At 39.2% G+C, this 15,580-nt stretch overlaps 1 protein-coding gene across 7 annotated transcripts in view; it reads left to right on the forward strand.

Moving 5' to 3' along the window:
* Positions 1-15,580, forward strand: part of pds5a (PDS5 cohesin associated factor A) — a 185,147-nt gene that overhangs the window by 60,267 nt on the left and 109,300 nt on the right. For all 7 annotated transcript variants that reach the window (XM_055637378.1, XM_055637394.1, XM_055637400.1 and 4 more), the window contains exons 3-6: positions 788-991; positions 3,363-3,449; positions 10,304-10,401; positions 14,161-14,287. In XM_055637378.1, the coding sequence (XP_055493353.1) occupies positions 788-991; positions 3,363-3,449; positions 10,304-10,401; positions 14,161-14,287 (516 nt within the window). The remainder of the gene's footprint in view (positions 1-787; positions 992-3,362; positions 3,450-10,303; positions 10,402-14,160; positions 14,288-15,580) is intronic.

Consider the following 15,580-nt stretch of genomic DNA (forward strand, 5'->3'; position numbering starts at 1 on the left):
TATCCTTTAATTTTCCATAGCTTCAAAGTGCTGCTACCCTTTGAGACATCTGCTCCACCCTTCTCCCTTTAACCTTTTAATTGGCTTTGTGTATTCTGTTCTGGACATGGACATTACTCTCAGCAATGCTATATTTAATGCCGCCACATTCTCATCCTTTCATTCTTTCCCTATCTTTCCTGAGTACCGTGTCTTTGGAAATACGGTATCCATTTCTGCACCATTTTTGCAATAAGCCTGTATAATTATCATGAGTAATTTTTAAAGTTTGGCCATTGCCCTTTAAGATTAAAAGGACAAATAAATCATAGATTTTCCTTGGAGGGATGTTCAAAACAGAAAAGAAATAACATTTGTCATATGGCATGAATAGGTAAGATGCTGACCACTGGGTTATGTAAGCATGGAGTTATTATATAGTAGTTGTGATGAATAAGACATGGTGGGATACACTGAATTAAATCTCTGCTTCTAAATCTTCGTGATAATATTAATATATTAACAAGCGGGGTAGTTACCGTGTGTGCGGGGGGGGGGGTGTGGTAGTTAGTGTGTGTGTGGTTAATGTGTGTGACGCCCAATGCTCCCCTCCCCCCCCTCAACTGCACGTTGGGGGAACAGACTCAACGGGTCTGCACTTGGTCTAGTAAATATTTAAAACTCCAAGAACAAAATTGTGTAGTTAGATTTTTAAGTTTTCATTTTAATTTCCATCACTTGCTTAGCTAATAATTTGCACTTAATTTGGAAATACAAATTTGACATTATGTTTCTTATTATCATACAGATGGTGGTTAAAACATTCATGGATATGGATCAAGACTCTGAAGATGAAAAACAACAGTATCTTCCTTTGGCCTTACATTTGGCTTCAGAATTCTTTCTCAGGAACCCCAACAAAGATGTCCGTCTGCTTGTGGCATGCTGTTTGGCTGATATCTTCAGAATATATGCTCCAGAAGCTCCTTACACATCTCATGACAAACTTAAGGTGATTGCTGTAGATAAATATAGATGCACGTTTGTTCAGCCATAATGCATTATTCATTTTAACAGTTAACATGTTATATTTAATGAACAAATTCCTGCCTTCAATATCACAATGCTTGCATTTCTACTGGACTGCAATGCTGACATTAGTTACTCTGCTTAGGCTTGTGCTCCTTGGCCAACTCTCCTTCAGTTGTAGAAGAGGTTAAAGGAAGCAAGGATAGGAGATCTTTATTTGTGAATAAGGTGATTTTGTTTTCATACATATTTGAGCCCAATGCCAAAGTTTCAAAATCATTTGTGGTTAGTTTTCACTGATGTACAGATATAAATTTGACATTTGTCTGTGAAGTCATTCATTTTGAATGTTATATCTCTGTAATCTGTCCTTACTCTGGCAGCACGGGGAATAAAAGGTTTTTCTTAAGCATATTGACGAAATTCATTCAAATTGGTAACTTTTTTTAGTAAAGCAAAGAATGTGGGTTCACTGACAGGTGACATTTATTACCCATCATGAATTTCATATGAGACGGTAGTAAGCCAACCTTTGAACTGCTGTGAATTTTGTGGTTAGGGTTTTGCTTAGTGCGGTTAGTTTGGGAGTTACAAGAGTTTGACCTGGCAATGACGAAGCAACATGTTAAAATGGTATGTGATGTGTCGCTCCCATGTGCCTGTCAGCTTTGTTCTTCCAAATGATACAATTTGTTAGGCTGGGCTGACATTTGTTGTGCTACTGAAGAAGGTTTGATCAGTTGGTAGATAGTTTGAAGTATGTACCTAATGTAGCAGTGTTTGAATAGATGAACCTCTTGGGTGATGAGGTACAGATCAAGTGATTAGTTTATGTGCAGATGTTGGTGGTGGAAGGACAATATTCAGGCTGGGGGTCCGTGACCTGGGTTAATGCTGGGACTTCGGTTATTTGTGATATATGTAAATTACTTGGACATAAACATAGACTGGTTGGTTAGTACATTTGCAGCCATAACACCAAGATTGCTGGGGTCACAGACTGTGAGGAAGGCTGTCAAAGGATAGATCAGCAGCAGAAATGGGTGGATAAATGGCAGAGAGAGTTTAATGCTAGCAAATGTGAAGTGCGCTCTTTTTTGGTGACTTCGGTGTAAGGGGAAAATAAAGGCATGATCCTTAACAGCAATGATGTTCACAAGCATCTTAGGATCCAGGTTCATAACTCTCTGAAAGTGGCAGCGTAAGTTGATAGAGTGATGTAGAAGGCATATGGTTAGCTTGGCTTCATTAGTTGGGTTATTGAGTATAACAATCAGGATGTCATGATGCAACTTTATAGGACTTTGGTTAGGTCGAATTGTGTGCAGTTGGGAGAGTACTTCAGTGGTGTTAAAAAAGGGTTCTTCGAAAAAAATGTAATATCCTAATTCTAAATATCGTGGCAATCTCTGGTCCATAAGGGTGATGAATCTGTGGAATTCTTTGCCACAGGAGGCTGTGGAGACAAAGTTAGTGGATATATTTGAGGCAGAGATATATTTTTTAATTAATACGGGTATCAGAGGTTATGGGGTGAAGGCAGGAGAATGCAGTTAGGAGGGAGAGGTAGATTAGCCATGATTGAATGGCAGAGCAGACTGAATGGGCCGAATGGTCTAATTCTACTCCTATGTCTTAGCAACAAGAGCCTTAAGCCTCTTATTCAGAATCATGCAGGCACAGCAGAAGGAGCACCATCTTGCACGTTATCCATCTACAACCACCTTCTGCTGCAGCTGCGTGGCAGAATCTGCGAACCCTTTGCCCTCATTAACTAACCCCTCAAATCTCATACTCATGTCATCTTTGATGCTGAGAGTCTTCTCAAAAATGAGAGCAAGTGAACCCAGCCATATAGAAATGTATTTGCTTGTGGACTTCTCATCCTGTGGCCTTAAATAATGAGTTGGAGCCAATTAAAGTGTTGATATTGAAAATTAATTTATCTGAAATTAATATTTTAGGAATATGACCATATATCTAAAGGATTGTAATATGAATCCATTCTCATACATGACCTGAAGGAAAGAAAATCGGCTGAACTTTCGGCCTTCTGATCACAACATTGCCTCCTGCATTGATTAAAAGTCATCATTTAAACCTTTTACGTGGGTTGATCATTTTAACTAATGTTTCATTATAACATTAATTGCAGAAATCTAGACAACCTGCATCTTGGTAATTTAGTGTGTCAGTTTTTATTTCTTGAAGCCTATATATTGTAGATATTTTGCCACGGTGACAATAGAATAGAGCATTCATTTTCACCACAAATCTTTTGAGGAAGCACTTCAAATGAATTTACATATGTTTGTTGAACTATTTTTCATCTGAATTTTGGCTATAATTCACAGGATATTTTCATGTTCATTACCCGGCAACTTAAGGGATTGGAGGATACCAAAAGTCCACAATTTAATAGATACTTTTATTTATTGGAGGTAAGTCTTTTATATAAGCAAACATTGATTGTATGTTCACAACGAGATCTTAGTTATGAACAAAAATAATGACATTTGAACTCCCTTCTGGAACTGTGTTGAAAACTCTAATGGGAATAATGAAATTCAAAATATTCTTCATGGCATCATAATTACTGGATTTTGCTTTTCTTAATGCACCCCTTCACAGGTTAGAAAGAAAGTGATTGAGAGGATCTCATTGCAATATTTGAAATCAAAGGCATATCCTGAATATTGTTCAAAAGTAAATCGCTAGTGTGTGATCTAAGGACCCTAGATTGATAAAAAAATATTAAAATGACAATTAAGATATTAGTTCCATCTATTATCCTATCATTAACCTCAATGAGTATTTTCCCTCTGTATTTACCGAGGCGAAAGACAATAGGACAGGGAAACTTGGGGCAATCAATGGAAGTGTCTTGAGAGCAGCCAGTTACTGTCGAAGAAGTACTGAAGGTACTATTGTGTATAAAAGTAGACAAATCTCCAGGACCTGATCAGATATATCCAAGGACATTGGGGGAAACTAGAGAGGAAATTGCGGGAACCCTGGTTGAAATTTACAAGTCGTCCTTAAATACAGGAGAAGTGCCGGAAGACTGGAGGGTGGCAAATGTTGTGCCACTATTCAAGAAGGGCTGCAGGGAAAATGCTGGGAACTACAGTGCCCTCCATAATGTTTAGGATAAAGACCTATCATTAATTTATTTGCCTCTGTACTTCACAATATGAGATTTGTAATAGAAAAAAAGCACATGTTGTTAAAGTGCACGCTGCCGGATGTTAGTAAAGGCCATATTTATGGAGAAGGGTTTCGGCCCGAAACGTCGCCTATTTCCTTCGCTCCATAGATGTTGCTGCACCCGCTGAGTTTCTCCAGCAATTTTATGTACCTGCCATATTTATACATTTTGGTTTCACCATGTAGAAATTACAGCAGTGTTTATACATAGTCCACCCATTTCAGGGCACCATGATGTTTGAGACACAGCAATGTCATGTAAATGAAAGTAGTCATGTTTAGTATTTTGTTAAATAACCTTTGCATGCAATGACTGCTTGAAGTCTGCGATTCATGGACATCACCAGTTGCTGGGTGTCTTCTCTGGTGATGCTTCTGCCAGGCCTATATTGCAGCCATCTTTAGCTTATGCATGTTTTGGGGGCTAGTCCCCTTCAGTTTTCTCTTCAGCATATAAAAGCCATGCTCAATTGGGTTCAGATCGGGTGATTGACTTGGCCACTCAAAATTGATCATTTTTTGGCTTCGAAAAACTCCTTTGTTGCTTTAGCAGTATGTTTGGGATCATTGTCTTGCTGTAGAATGATCCGCCGGTCAATGAGTTTTGAGGCATTTGTTTGAACTTGAGCAGATAGGATGTGTCTATATAACTTCAGGATTCCTTATGCTACTACCATCATCAGTTGTATCATCAATGAAGATAAGTGAGCCAGTACCTTCATCAGCCATACATGCCCAGGCCATAACACCCTCACCACCGTGTTTCACAGATGGTATGCTTTGGATCTTGGACAGTTTCTTCTCTCCTCCATACTTTGCTTTTGCCATGACTGATATACGTTAATAGACAATAGGTGCAGGAGTAGGCCATTCGGCCCTTCGAGCCAGCATGGCCAATCAATATGATCATGGCTGATCATCCCCAATCAGTACCCCGTTCCTGCCATCTCCCCATATCCCCTGACTCCGCTATTTTTAAGAGCCCTATCTAGCTCTCTCTTGAAAGCATCCAGAGAACCTGCCTCCACCGCCTTCTGAGGCAGCGAATTAATTTTCGTCATCTGTCCATAAGACCTTTTTCCAGAACTGTGGTTGCTCTTTTAAGTACTTCTTGGCAAACTGTAACCTGGCCATCATGTTTTTGCGGCTAACCAGTGGTTTGCATCTTGCAGTGTTGCCTCTGTATTTCTGTTCATGAAGTCTTCTGCGGACAGTGGTCATTGACAAATCCACACCTGACTCCTGAAGAGTGTTTCTGATCTGTCGGACAGGTGTTTAGGGATTTTTCTTTATTATAGAGAGAATTCTACTGTCATCAGCTGTGGAGGTCTTCCTTGCCAGTCCCTTTGCGATTAGCAAGCTCACTAGTACTCTCTTTCTTCCTAATGATGTTCCAAACAGTTGATTTTGGTAAGCCTAAGGTTTGGCTGATGTCTCTTTAACAGTTTTATCCTTGTTTCTCTGTCTCATAATGGCTTCTTTGACTTTTATTGGCACAACTTTGGTCCTCATGTTGATAACAGCAATAAAGGTTTCCAAAGGTGATGGAAAGACTGGAGGAAAGTCTGGGTGCTGCGAGCTCTCTTATGCCTGCATTAAGGAGGCAATTAAACACACCTGAGCAATTACAAACACCTGTGAAGCCATGTGTCCCAAATATTATGGTGCCCTGAAATGGGGGGACTATGTATAAACATGCCCAATTGGGTTCATAATTTCTATATGGTGAAACCAAAATGTATAAAAATAACCTTTAATAAAATCTGACAAGGTGCAATTTAACCACGTGTGATTTTTTTTCTCTATTACAAATCTCAGTACAAAGGAAAATCTCAGTAAAAAGGCAAATAAATAAATGATGGGTCTTTGTCTGAAACATTATGGAGGGCACTGTATAGGCCGGTGAGCTTAACATCTGTGGTTAGAAAGTCACTAGAGAATATTCTGAGGGAAAATTTATACGAGCATTTGGATGGGCAAGGGCCGATTAGGGTTAGGTGTGGCTGACGGGTTCCCGTTGTGATGCCAGAGATCCCCATTGTAATGCGAGTCATGTCAACTCTCCCCAACTGTGCCCCGCCATCCCTCTTCCTACCCCTATCCTCTTCCATTCCCCTTCATCACCTCTTCACCCTCTCTCTTCTCTCCCCTCTCTACCTCCACTCCCTACCTCACCTCTCCCTCCTTCTCCTCTCCCCTAACCTCAGTCACTCCCTCCTTCCATAACCACCCCTCCCCTCCCCATCCCCCTCTACATCTATCTCCATGCTCCACCTCTCCCCGGTCTCACTCATGGTAAATGAAACCGCTCCCCTATCCCCCCCCCCCCCCCCCCCAACAATGAAAACAGCGATGTATTTTCTGTTTTCCTCCCAACAAATCTTGTTATTTTACCTTAGATTATCGGTCCCAGATTTGCTGCTAAATAAAATTCCATTGCGATGTAATGGTGTGTATGTAAGTGAGCTCCCGTTGTGATATCATATTCTGCTAACTGCCAGTGGAACGCTGGTGAGGGGAAGTTTATGTAAATTAGATCCCATTGTGACCTCATAACTGCTAACTGCCAGTGCAGATGGAAGATCGTTTTCAAAGTGTGGTTTTGTTAAGTAGAAAATCTGAAGAACTTGTGGAAAAATGACATAAATCTGAACAAAACCTGATAGACCACACCACAGGACAATGGCAAGTAAGGCGGCGCACACACACACACACACACACCCACACACACACACACACACAAACACAAACACACACACACACACACACACCACCCCCCCCCCCCCCCCCCCCGCTCCATTCCCTGAACCTATGACAGTGCCGCCATCCCACAAATTAACCTACGCTCCTCTCGATAGCAAGAATGTCCGCCCTCAAATTAGGGGTCCAAAACTGCACACAAGACTCCAGGTGTCGTCTCACTAGGCCTCTGTACGACTGCAGAAGGACCTCTTTGCTCCTATATTTGATTCTTCTTATTATAAAGGCCAACATGCCATTTTCTTCACTGCTGTACCTGCATGCTTACTTTCATAGACTGAAGTACAAGGACCCCTAGATCCCTTTGTACTTCCCCTTTTCCCAACTACGCCATTTAGATAGTAATCTGCCTTCCTGTTTTTGCCAGCAATGTGGATAACCTCACATTTATCCGCATTAAACATCATCTGCCATGCACCTGCCCACTCCCTCAACCTATCCAAGTCACCCTGCTTTCTCATAGCATCCTCCTCACAGTTCACACTGCCACCCAGCTTTGTGTCACCTGCAAATTTGCTAATGTTACTTTGAATCCTTTCATCCACATCATTGATGTATATTGAAAATAGCTGTGGTCCCAGCACCGAGCCTTGCGGTACCCCACTAGTCACTGCCTGCCTTTTTGAAAGGGACCCGTTAATCCCTACTGTTCAAGAAGGAACTGCAGATGCTGGAAATCGAACTGCAGATGCTGGAAAATTGTAAATCCGTACTCTTTTTTTCCTGTCTGCCAACCACTTGTCTATCCATGTCAGCACTCTACCCCCAATACCACGTGACAATTGTAAGGTGGCCCATAAATTGTGGAGCTATCGTGTACCGATAGCGGTTGGTCCCCGAACGCAAAATTCCACCACTCAAGCATAGCCCCCAACTGCGCAGGCGAGACTGACGAGTTCCTGTTGTCACATAAACCCTTCACACACACACACACACACACACACACACACACTAATCCCCGTCCCACACACATATTAACCCCTGTCCCCATAATGAAAATCTCGAATTTATGTTTGTAAATGAACGAGCAGTTTGAAACCTCTCCCTTAATTCCACACACACACACACACACACACACACGCACGCACACACACGCACACACAATGAAGACCCCAACGTTTTGTAAATGAACTGGTAGTTATGAAACCTCTCCCCTATTCCATCCACCCCCCCACCCCCACCCCCCCCACACAAGGAAAACCGCAACGTTTTTTTTAGGTCTGGGGTGGCGCGGGCCATTGGCGCTCACCTCAATCCCACGTTGAGGGTGGTGTCGGCACTGCCAATCAATCGTCCCCAATCAATCGGGGGGGGGGGGGGGGGGGGGTTGTTGTCGCCGCTCACTCGCATTCCCCCCCACCACAATGAAAATCTCCTCTACCCTATTCCACCATCCCCAGCCACCCTCCCCCAATGAAAACCTCAATGATTTTTTTGAGGGGGTGTCGTCAGCGCTCACCTCGACCCCACGTTGATGTCGCCGTTCACCTCACCTCCCCATTCCATCCCCCCACCGTACAAATCTCCTCTCCCCTCCCCTATTCCCCCCCAAAAATGCTTTTTTTGGGGTTTATTTCTCACTGCTTTGACGTTTCCAGCACCTAAATATTAGGTTTTTACTTTAGAAACAAATCTTGTTTTTCTTTTGAAGCCAAAAAAAGACTTGTTGCTGCAACGTTTATGTCTGTGTTGGACTATGGTGATGTTTTATATATGAATGCATCTTCAAAATGCCTACAGTCTTTGGGACACGGTCTACCACGGAGCACTGAGATTTGTTACTAATTTTAAAACCCTCACGCACCACTGCTCTTTGTATGCTCAAGTTGGATGGTTTGCCCTGTCCACCCGCAGACTCCATCATTGGCATATCCTTATTTATAAGACTATCCTCGGTGTTCTTCCTTCATACCTGCAGAAGTATGTAATTCGAAAAAGCACAGGAACTTATCAGCTCTGAGGACTTGTTCTTACTAACTGTACCTAAAGTCCGTACTGAACTGGGGAAAAGGGCATTTAGTCATGCTGCTTCCTTCGCATGGAACCAGCTGCAGAATGAACTGAAACTTAAGAAGCTGGTTTCTATAAACAGATTTAAATCCCTTCTTAATGATGTTGAAGCGAGCTCTTCTGTATGTACATGCTTTGTTTGATGATGTTCTGACTGTGACTCTATTTATATGTTCTCTGTTGTTTTTAAATTATTGGCTGTAACTGTGGAACTGTGCTGCTGCCTGTCTTGGCCAGGACTCTCTTGTAAAAGAGATGTTTAATCTCAATGAGACTTCTGGTTAAATAAAGGTTAAATTAAAAAAAAATATTGATTCATTTAACTTCATTTACTGTGAGTTTCAGAGATGTAGAATTCTAATGGTGTTGATTGTTGCTCTTGGACAGTTATAAGGCTATAAGCCTGAGAATGAACATTTTTTTTAGGCGAGAGTATTCTATTCATACAGTTTGGCCTACCTCTTTAATCAGCATTTGAGCCTGTTGCACTCAATTCTAGATGTTATCTATATTTTGTATAGGAATATAAGTAGCATGCTTGAAAATAACCGCTAGATTTTCTTTGATTTATCCATAACATTTTTTGGGAGCACAAATTTTAATAACTGACTAGACCTGTCACATGGGAGGCCTGGTCCCCCAACACAATATTCCACCACTCACCCATAGCCAACAACTGTGCTGACGTGGCAATAACGTAAAAAATAAGATCAATGTGAACACATCTCTCTCCCTCTTCCTATTCACCCCCTCCATTATCCTCCCCCCCGCCCTCCACCAACCCTCCTCTGCTCCCTCCCCTCTCTTCCCCCTCCTCTCCTCCATTACCACGCCATCCCTCTTCCTACTGCTATCCTCCTCAATTCCCCCTCATCTCCCAGCTTTGTAAAAAAAATTGAAAACCATGTATCATTTTCCTTCCACTTCACAATTATGCGCCACTTTGTGTTGGTCTATCACATAAAATCCCAATAAAATACATTTACGTTTGTGGTTGTGACGTGACAAAATGTGGAAAAGTTCAAGGGGTACGAATATTTTTGCAAGCCACTGGGGGTGTGTGTGTGTGTGTGTGTGTGTGTGTGTGTGTGTGTGTGTGTGTGTGTGTGTGTGTGTGTGTGTGTGTGTGTGTGTGTGTGTGTGTGTGTGTGTGTGTGTGTGTGTGTGTGTGTGTGTATGCTGGTGATTGAACGTAGTAAGCTGGTGATTGAACATGTAGTAAGCTGTGTACTAGATGTATTGTTGATATTGAATAATCTAATCACTTAAGTTTACATTTGATAATTGAAAACTAGTTAATGTTATTCTGTTTTTTTAGAACCTGGCATGGGTAAAGTCCTATAATATCTGTTTTGAACTTGAGGATTGTAATGAAATTCTTATACAGCTCTTCAGGACCCTCTTCTCGGTGATAAAGTAAGATTTTTTAATACATATGTAATTTTTTTTTCCCTGCTGTGGTCAATTATTGGTGCAGTATTTTATGGGGTATATTTCCTTTTGCTGTATAAAGTTTACTTGCAGTAGAATTATCTCCATTGCATTAATTATATGTGTAGCTATGGCGGTTTCCTGATGTGCTTTATATTGCTATGATTTCCCACCAAAGAGAAACAGCTAATCAGTTTTAAATAGGTATTTTAATATTAATACATTTTCAGTAACTAATAGTGGCAAAGTCAATTATTCTAACATTTACGCTGGATCCCAATGAACAAGTATAAAACTTTCTCATGATAAGAGGATTTAAAAAAAAAATGTTTCCACTTTGCAGTGTGTTGTAATGTTTGGTTTGTGGACCCGTAAGGTTTCAATTTCAAAACCAGAGAAATGCAGCTGCAAGTTGTATCAGTGGCGTGGTGCTCACATATCCTATATCTATTCAGTGATCATTGTTGGCAATACATCTTCTGAAGAAATTTGAAATTAGGATCAGTATTATGTTTAGGGATTTTAACCAATGTATCCATTACAGCTGAAATACCATGTGAAACCCTTTGTGATTTAGGAGTGGCTTAAATTGCATGTAATATTTTTTTATATTCCCATTAAATTGTTTTTGAACATTAGAAATGTCATATTCCAGGCCAGTGTCACATGGGTAATAACTGCACAGCAACTTATTAACGTTTGAAGAGTAGGAAAAGATATTTGACAACAGTACCAAAATAAATGACTATGACACAAACTGCATCAATTCATTAAAGTTCCAGATCATCATGATTGCTTTTCAACTGTAGACGACAGCCTTGTGGTTTACTAACATAATAAATTAGGCACTATTATATTGTATTTCAATTCCATACCACCATATGAATTCGGTTTCCCAAATGGAACAATTAAAAAAAACATGATTATCGTTGTACTAAAATAATAATCGTAGCATTAATCAGTTTTTCTTTGAAGCTGTGTAACTCAGGTCTGAATAAATTGGGCGATAAATCATTGAAAGTCAAAAACTGCAGATATTGCATCGGTAAGTCAGGCAGGATCCTTGGGAAGAGAAACAGAATTAATGTTTTTGGTCAAAGACCCTTCTTTAGTGCTGGGAAAATATGAAATCAAGCTAATTTTAAGTTTTTTTAAAAAGAGGGTGGTGGAGAGATGGCTAGGACAAAGGAAAAAATGGAAATCTGTGAGGTGGCGACTAAATTTTCCATTGTGGTCCTCATATTTATGATATGTAAATTGGTGAAGGAGAGAGAGAGAGAGAGAGCAAGTGGAAAGAAAAACAAAGGGGCATGTTAAAGGTATGATATGCAAGTGAGCCGTTGTTGAAACCTAAAACCAGACAGAATGTTAGAAATGCCCAGAAATTGGGCAGTCGAACAAGAGAGAATAACTGTTAATATTAACGAAAAATTACCTTGCAGCAGACCTCGACAATTTTGGTACAATAACAAATCATACTATTCGAGTTGACATTTTTCTAGGCACCTCTAAATTAAATACTACCTTCAACTAAACCAATTCTTAACTAGATTAAACACTTTATTGTTGCAACTATTATTTCCTGTTATCTATTTTAATCTGGGAAGGGATAATATCTGTTTTAATCTTGCACTATGATTACATTAAAAGGAAACCCTGATTCTTAAAAAAAAAAAAAATCGCATAACTTAGAAGATGTGTTGTTGATACTGGATAATATCTTGCTGCTGTATGTAACCATAAAATCTGATTTAAGTATTTATGTTGAACTAACTAAATTCTTTGCTCTTAAATGTTGAATAAAAGGATTTTTTTTTTGCCCCGCTCTGTTCATCTATGGGTCAACATTGTGTATTTACTGTGCACCAAACATTTGTGGGAAAAGATGAGCAGAAGCTTGCCCGGGTTATTTTTAAATGGCAATAGCAATTTGATTTCATGATTACTTGGCTTTCTCTTGCTGCCGGATTTAATCCAAGTCCTCAGAATATACATACTTAATGTGACCAGACAGCCTTTGTAAAATTGTTCTGACTACTCTCATTTGTGCTATCTGTCTGATGATAACTTGTAATTGCCTTTATTTCCCTCTCTACAATTAAAGCCAGTTGTCTTTTTGATTTTGTTTTGCAATTAAATCAGATGCAGCTTTGATAAATTCATTTTACAATGAGAATGTGTTTCAGTAAAGTGCATAAAATTGGAATATGTATTTCTGCAAAACTAACGTGCACAAGTTCAACATGAAGTGTATTTTTCTTTCGCTGGTTAATGTTTCTCATCGTTCGAACTCTGAAGCCATTAACTTTCTTGTTGGACATTTCTTGAACAAGCTTAAATTACTGTAATTCATCAATTAGCCATTTTTTTGTAATTAAAATACCAAAGCTTAGTGCATTCCTTTTCTCAACTAATGGGCACACACTTGCATTTTAAGGAGGAAGACGCCATTCACAATTTATTTCTATCATGTCCAGATTGGGAACTAAAACTAATTCTACTTCTCATTAGGACTGCTTCATACTCTGACGAGTATTTTAAGTGGTGAATGGTAAAATTCAAATACCCATTTTTATCAACGTTTTGGCAAACTTAATGCCTGCTTTCATTTTATCTCCATGTAACCACAATAATCTCAATTTCAAATTGGGATTGTGATTATATTATCCCATGCCATCTAATTATTTCCTTGCATACATTATCAATAATCTTGAAAGAATCTTGTGGTTGAAGATTTCCCTCTCCTGAATATCACATTTTCTGTATGTCCATGCAATGGAGTGAAATAAAATATGTAACTTTGTGTGTTTTGTGGCAGTTTTGCCGACCACGCCTTGATTATATCTACTGTGTCAATTTGGGTTTTAATTTTTTTTACCTGTTCATTCCAGGGGATTCTTTTAGTTCTGAAAGCAATTTTTGCTGATCATAATTTCCAGTTGGATAATAGTTTATTGAAATCATGTACCTGCAAGTCCTTCTGTTTCGCTAGAGCATCAATTGACATTATAAATCAATGAATTGGATACAGGGTAGGGCTTATGTCTGAGCTTGCTGCAGTCAATTTACCCTATTTATAAAAATTTATAATCAATAATATCATATTTCCTTAATAAAAATAGGATAATTTCCCCAGCACAATAAAGAGTTGAGAATGCTTACATGCAAAATGTGTGTCTAAAATCGGTTTGAATTTACTTGCAGTAGTACAGTTAATAGTGCTGACTGTTGTCAAATTTAGTCTGTCGTCTTTAATTGGGAGTATGGAGCGTTCTATTTGAGTTTTCACATTAGGAAAGCTGGTGAAGTATTTTTTTCTCAATGTTAAACTAGCAATCAGTCCAGTTCCTATGAAATAATAAGGCATACTTGCATGATAAAACTCAATTCACTAAAAGGATTGACAATTTGTATTAAAAAAAATCAACGTAAATAAAAAGTCCAAGAGCTTTTTTTTTCAAATAATACTTTGCAATTCTGAGGCAGCAATGAAGTAGAAATTCTGCTATAATGGAGTGCTCTACTTTCCTTTTCACTCTAAGATGTCTTTTTTCTAATCACTAAAGAGTGAATTTTCAGTGGCCATGAGGAGAAAGCAGTAGAATGGGATGAGAAGGATTGCTGTTAGGAGCCAATATGAACTAAGCAGGCCAAATGGTCTCCCTCCACACTGTGACCATTCTGTGATTCTGTAGTGGCAGCAGATTCAATTGAACTAACCATTTTAACATACTCCTATCCCAGCAACAGCCACAATCAGAAGGTTCAGATGCATATGTTGGATTTGATGAGTTCTATCATCATGGAAGGAGATGGAGTAACTCAGGACCTACTGGACTCCATTCTTATCAACCTTATTCCTGCACACAAGGTTTGTTTCTTGACCAAAATATTTTTAAGGTGATCCAGAATATTCCAAGAAATTGAAAGTGGCTGTCTTGAGTAGTGTTCAAAAAGACAATTTCCCCTCTGCTATTTCCTGGCAATGCTACCTATTTCATATGCTTGCTCCTCTCCGATACTCATCAGATTCTGTATCTTATAATAATTAGAGAAGTCCTCAGCGTGTTTTCTTTTTATTGTTCTGTATTAAACAGCTTTAAATTTTTGAAAACATTGAAAAGTTTTCATTTAAGATAATTAGTAAATTGGCACTTTAGATTCACATTTACTCTGCCATTCATTAAGAGCATGGCTGATCTTTTACCTCGGTTCAGCTCTGCAAATCTATTGCTCTTTGCCTTGAGTAAACTCAGCCACTAACTCCACAGCCCTCTTGGATTTACTAGCATCGCAAGGTATTCCTTCTCATCACAAACCTGAGTGGTCAACCTCTTTTATTTTGATAGTGGTCTCTGGGTCTGGACACCACAGTCAAAGGAAACATCATCCCTGCTTTTGTCTTAACAATCCCTGTGCATATTTGCCATGCTTCAATGAGATTGTTTCTCATCTCAATCTTTCTTTCATAAGAGCATTCTTCCTTGGGTTGAGCGATCAAGTCTATATACAATTTTGTAGATGCAACCTCGGGGGGGGGGGGGCTGTTCGTAATTGCAGAAAGATATCTTCATATTGTAAATGTGCCCCTTATAATTAAAGCCACAGTACAATATGCCTTCCTTCTCGCTTTCAGTGCTTGAATTTGAACTTGAACTGATCCAGATACAAACACACCCATGTCCTACTGCATTTTAAACTATTCCCAATTAAAAAGATAATTCTGCTTTGCTTTTTAAAAATGTTTAAGAATAAAAACAGTTTTATTTATTCAGCCATACGATCGATTGGTGTTTGAGAGGAGAGGTAGGGTGTTGGTGGAATAATTTGTGACTCCTTTGAGAACATTTAGAGATTTATTGCAGCTTTATTATTTACTTACTTATTACTTTAACATTGTTTTCTAAGAAAATCCACTGTCATCGTGTAATTTTTCTATTTGTACTGTTTTTTGCATCTTCAATCATGTTATTTTTAACGCTCCTGATTTTTCGTAAATTAGAAGAAACAATTGCTTTGAATAAATGCATCTTAACATATTTTAAGAGGTTTAAAGTTGAAGTAAGTGCCAGTTATAATGAGTTTTAAAATAGCACACAATGGGGATGGAGTGTTGCAGCTATCAGAGCTATTGCCTCTCAGCTCCAGTGACCTAGGTAACTGC

This window comes from Leucoraja erinacea, chromosome 1 (assembly GCF_028641065.1).
Source record: "Leucoraja erinacea ecotype New England chromosome 1, Leri_hhj_1, whole genome shotgun sequence".
Taxonomy (NCBI): domain Eukaryota; kingdom Metazoa; phylum Chordata; class Chondrichthyes; order Rajiformes; family Rajidae; genus Leucoraja; species Leucoraja erinaceus.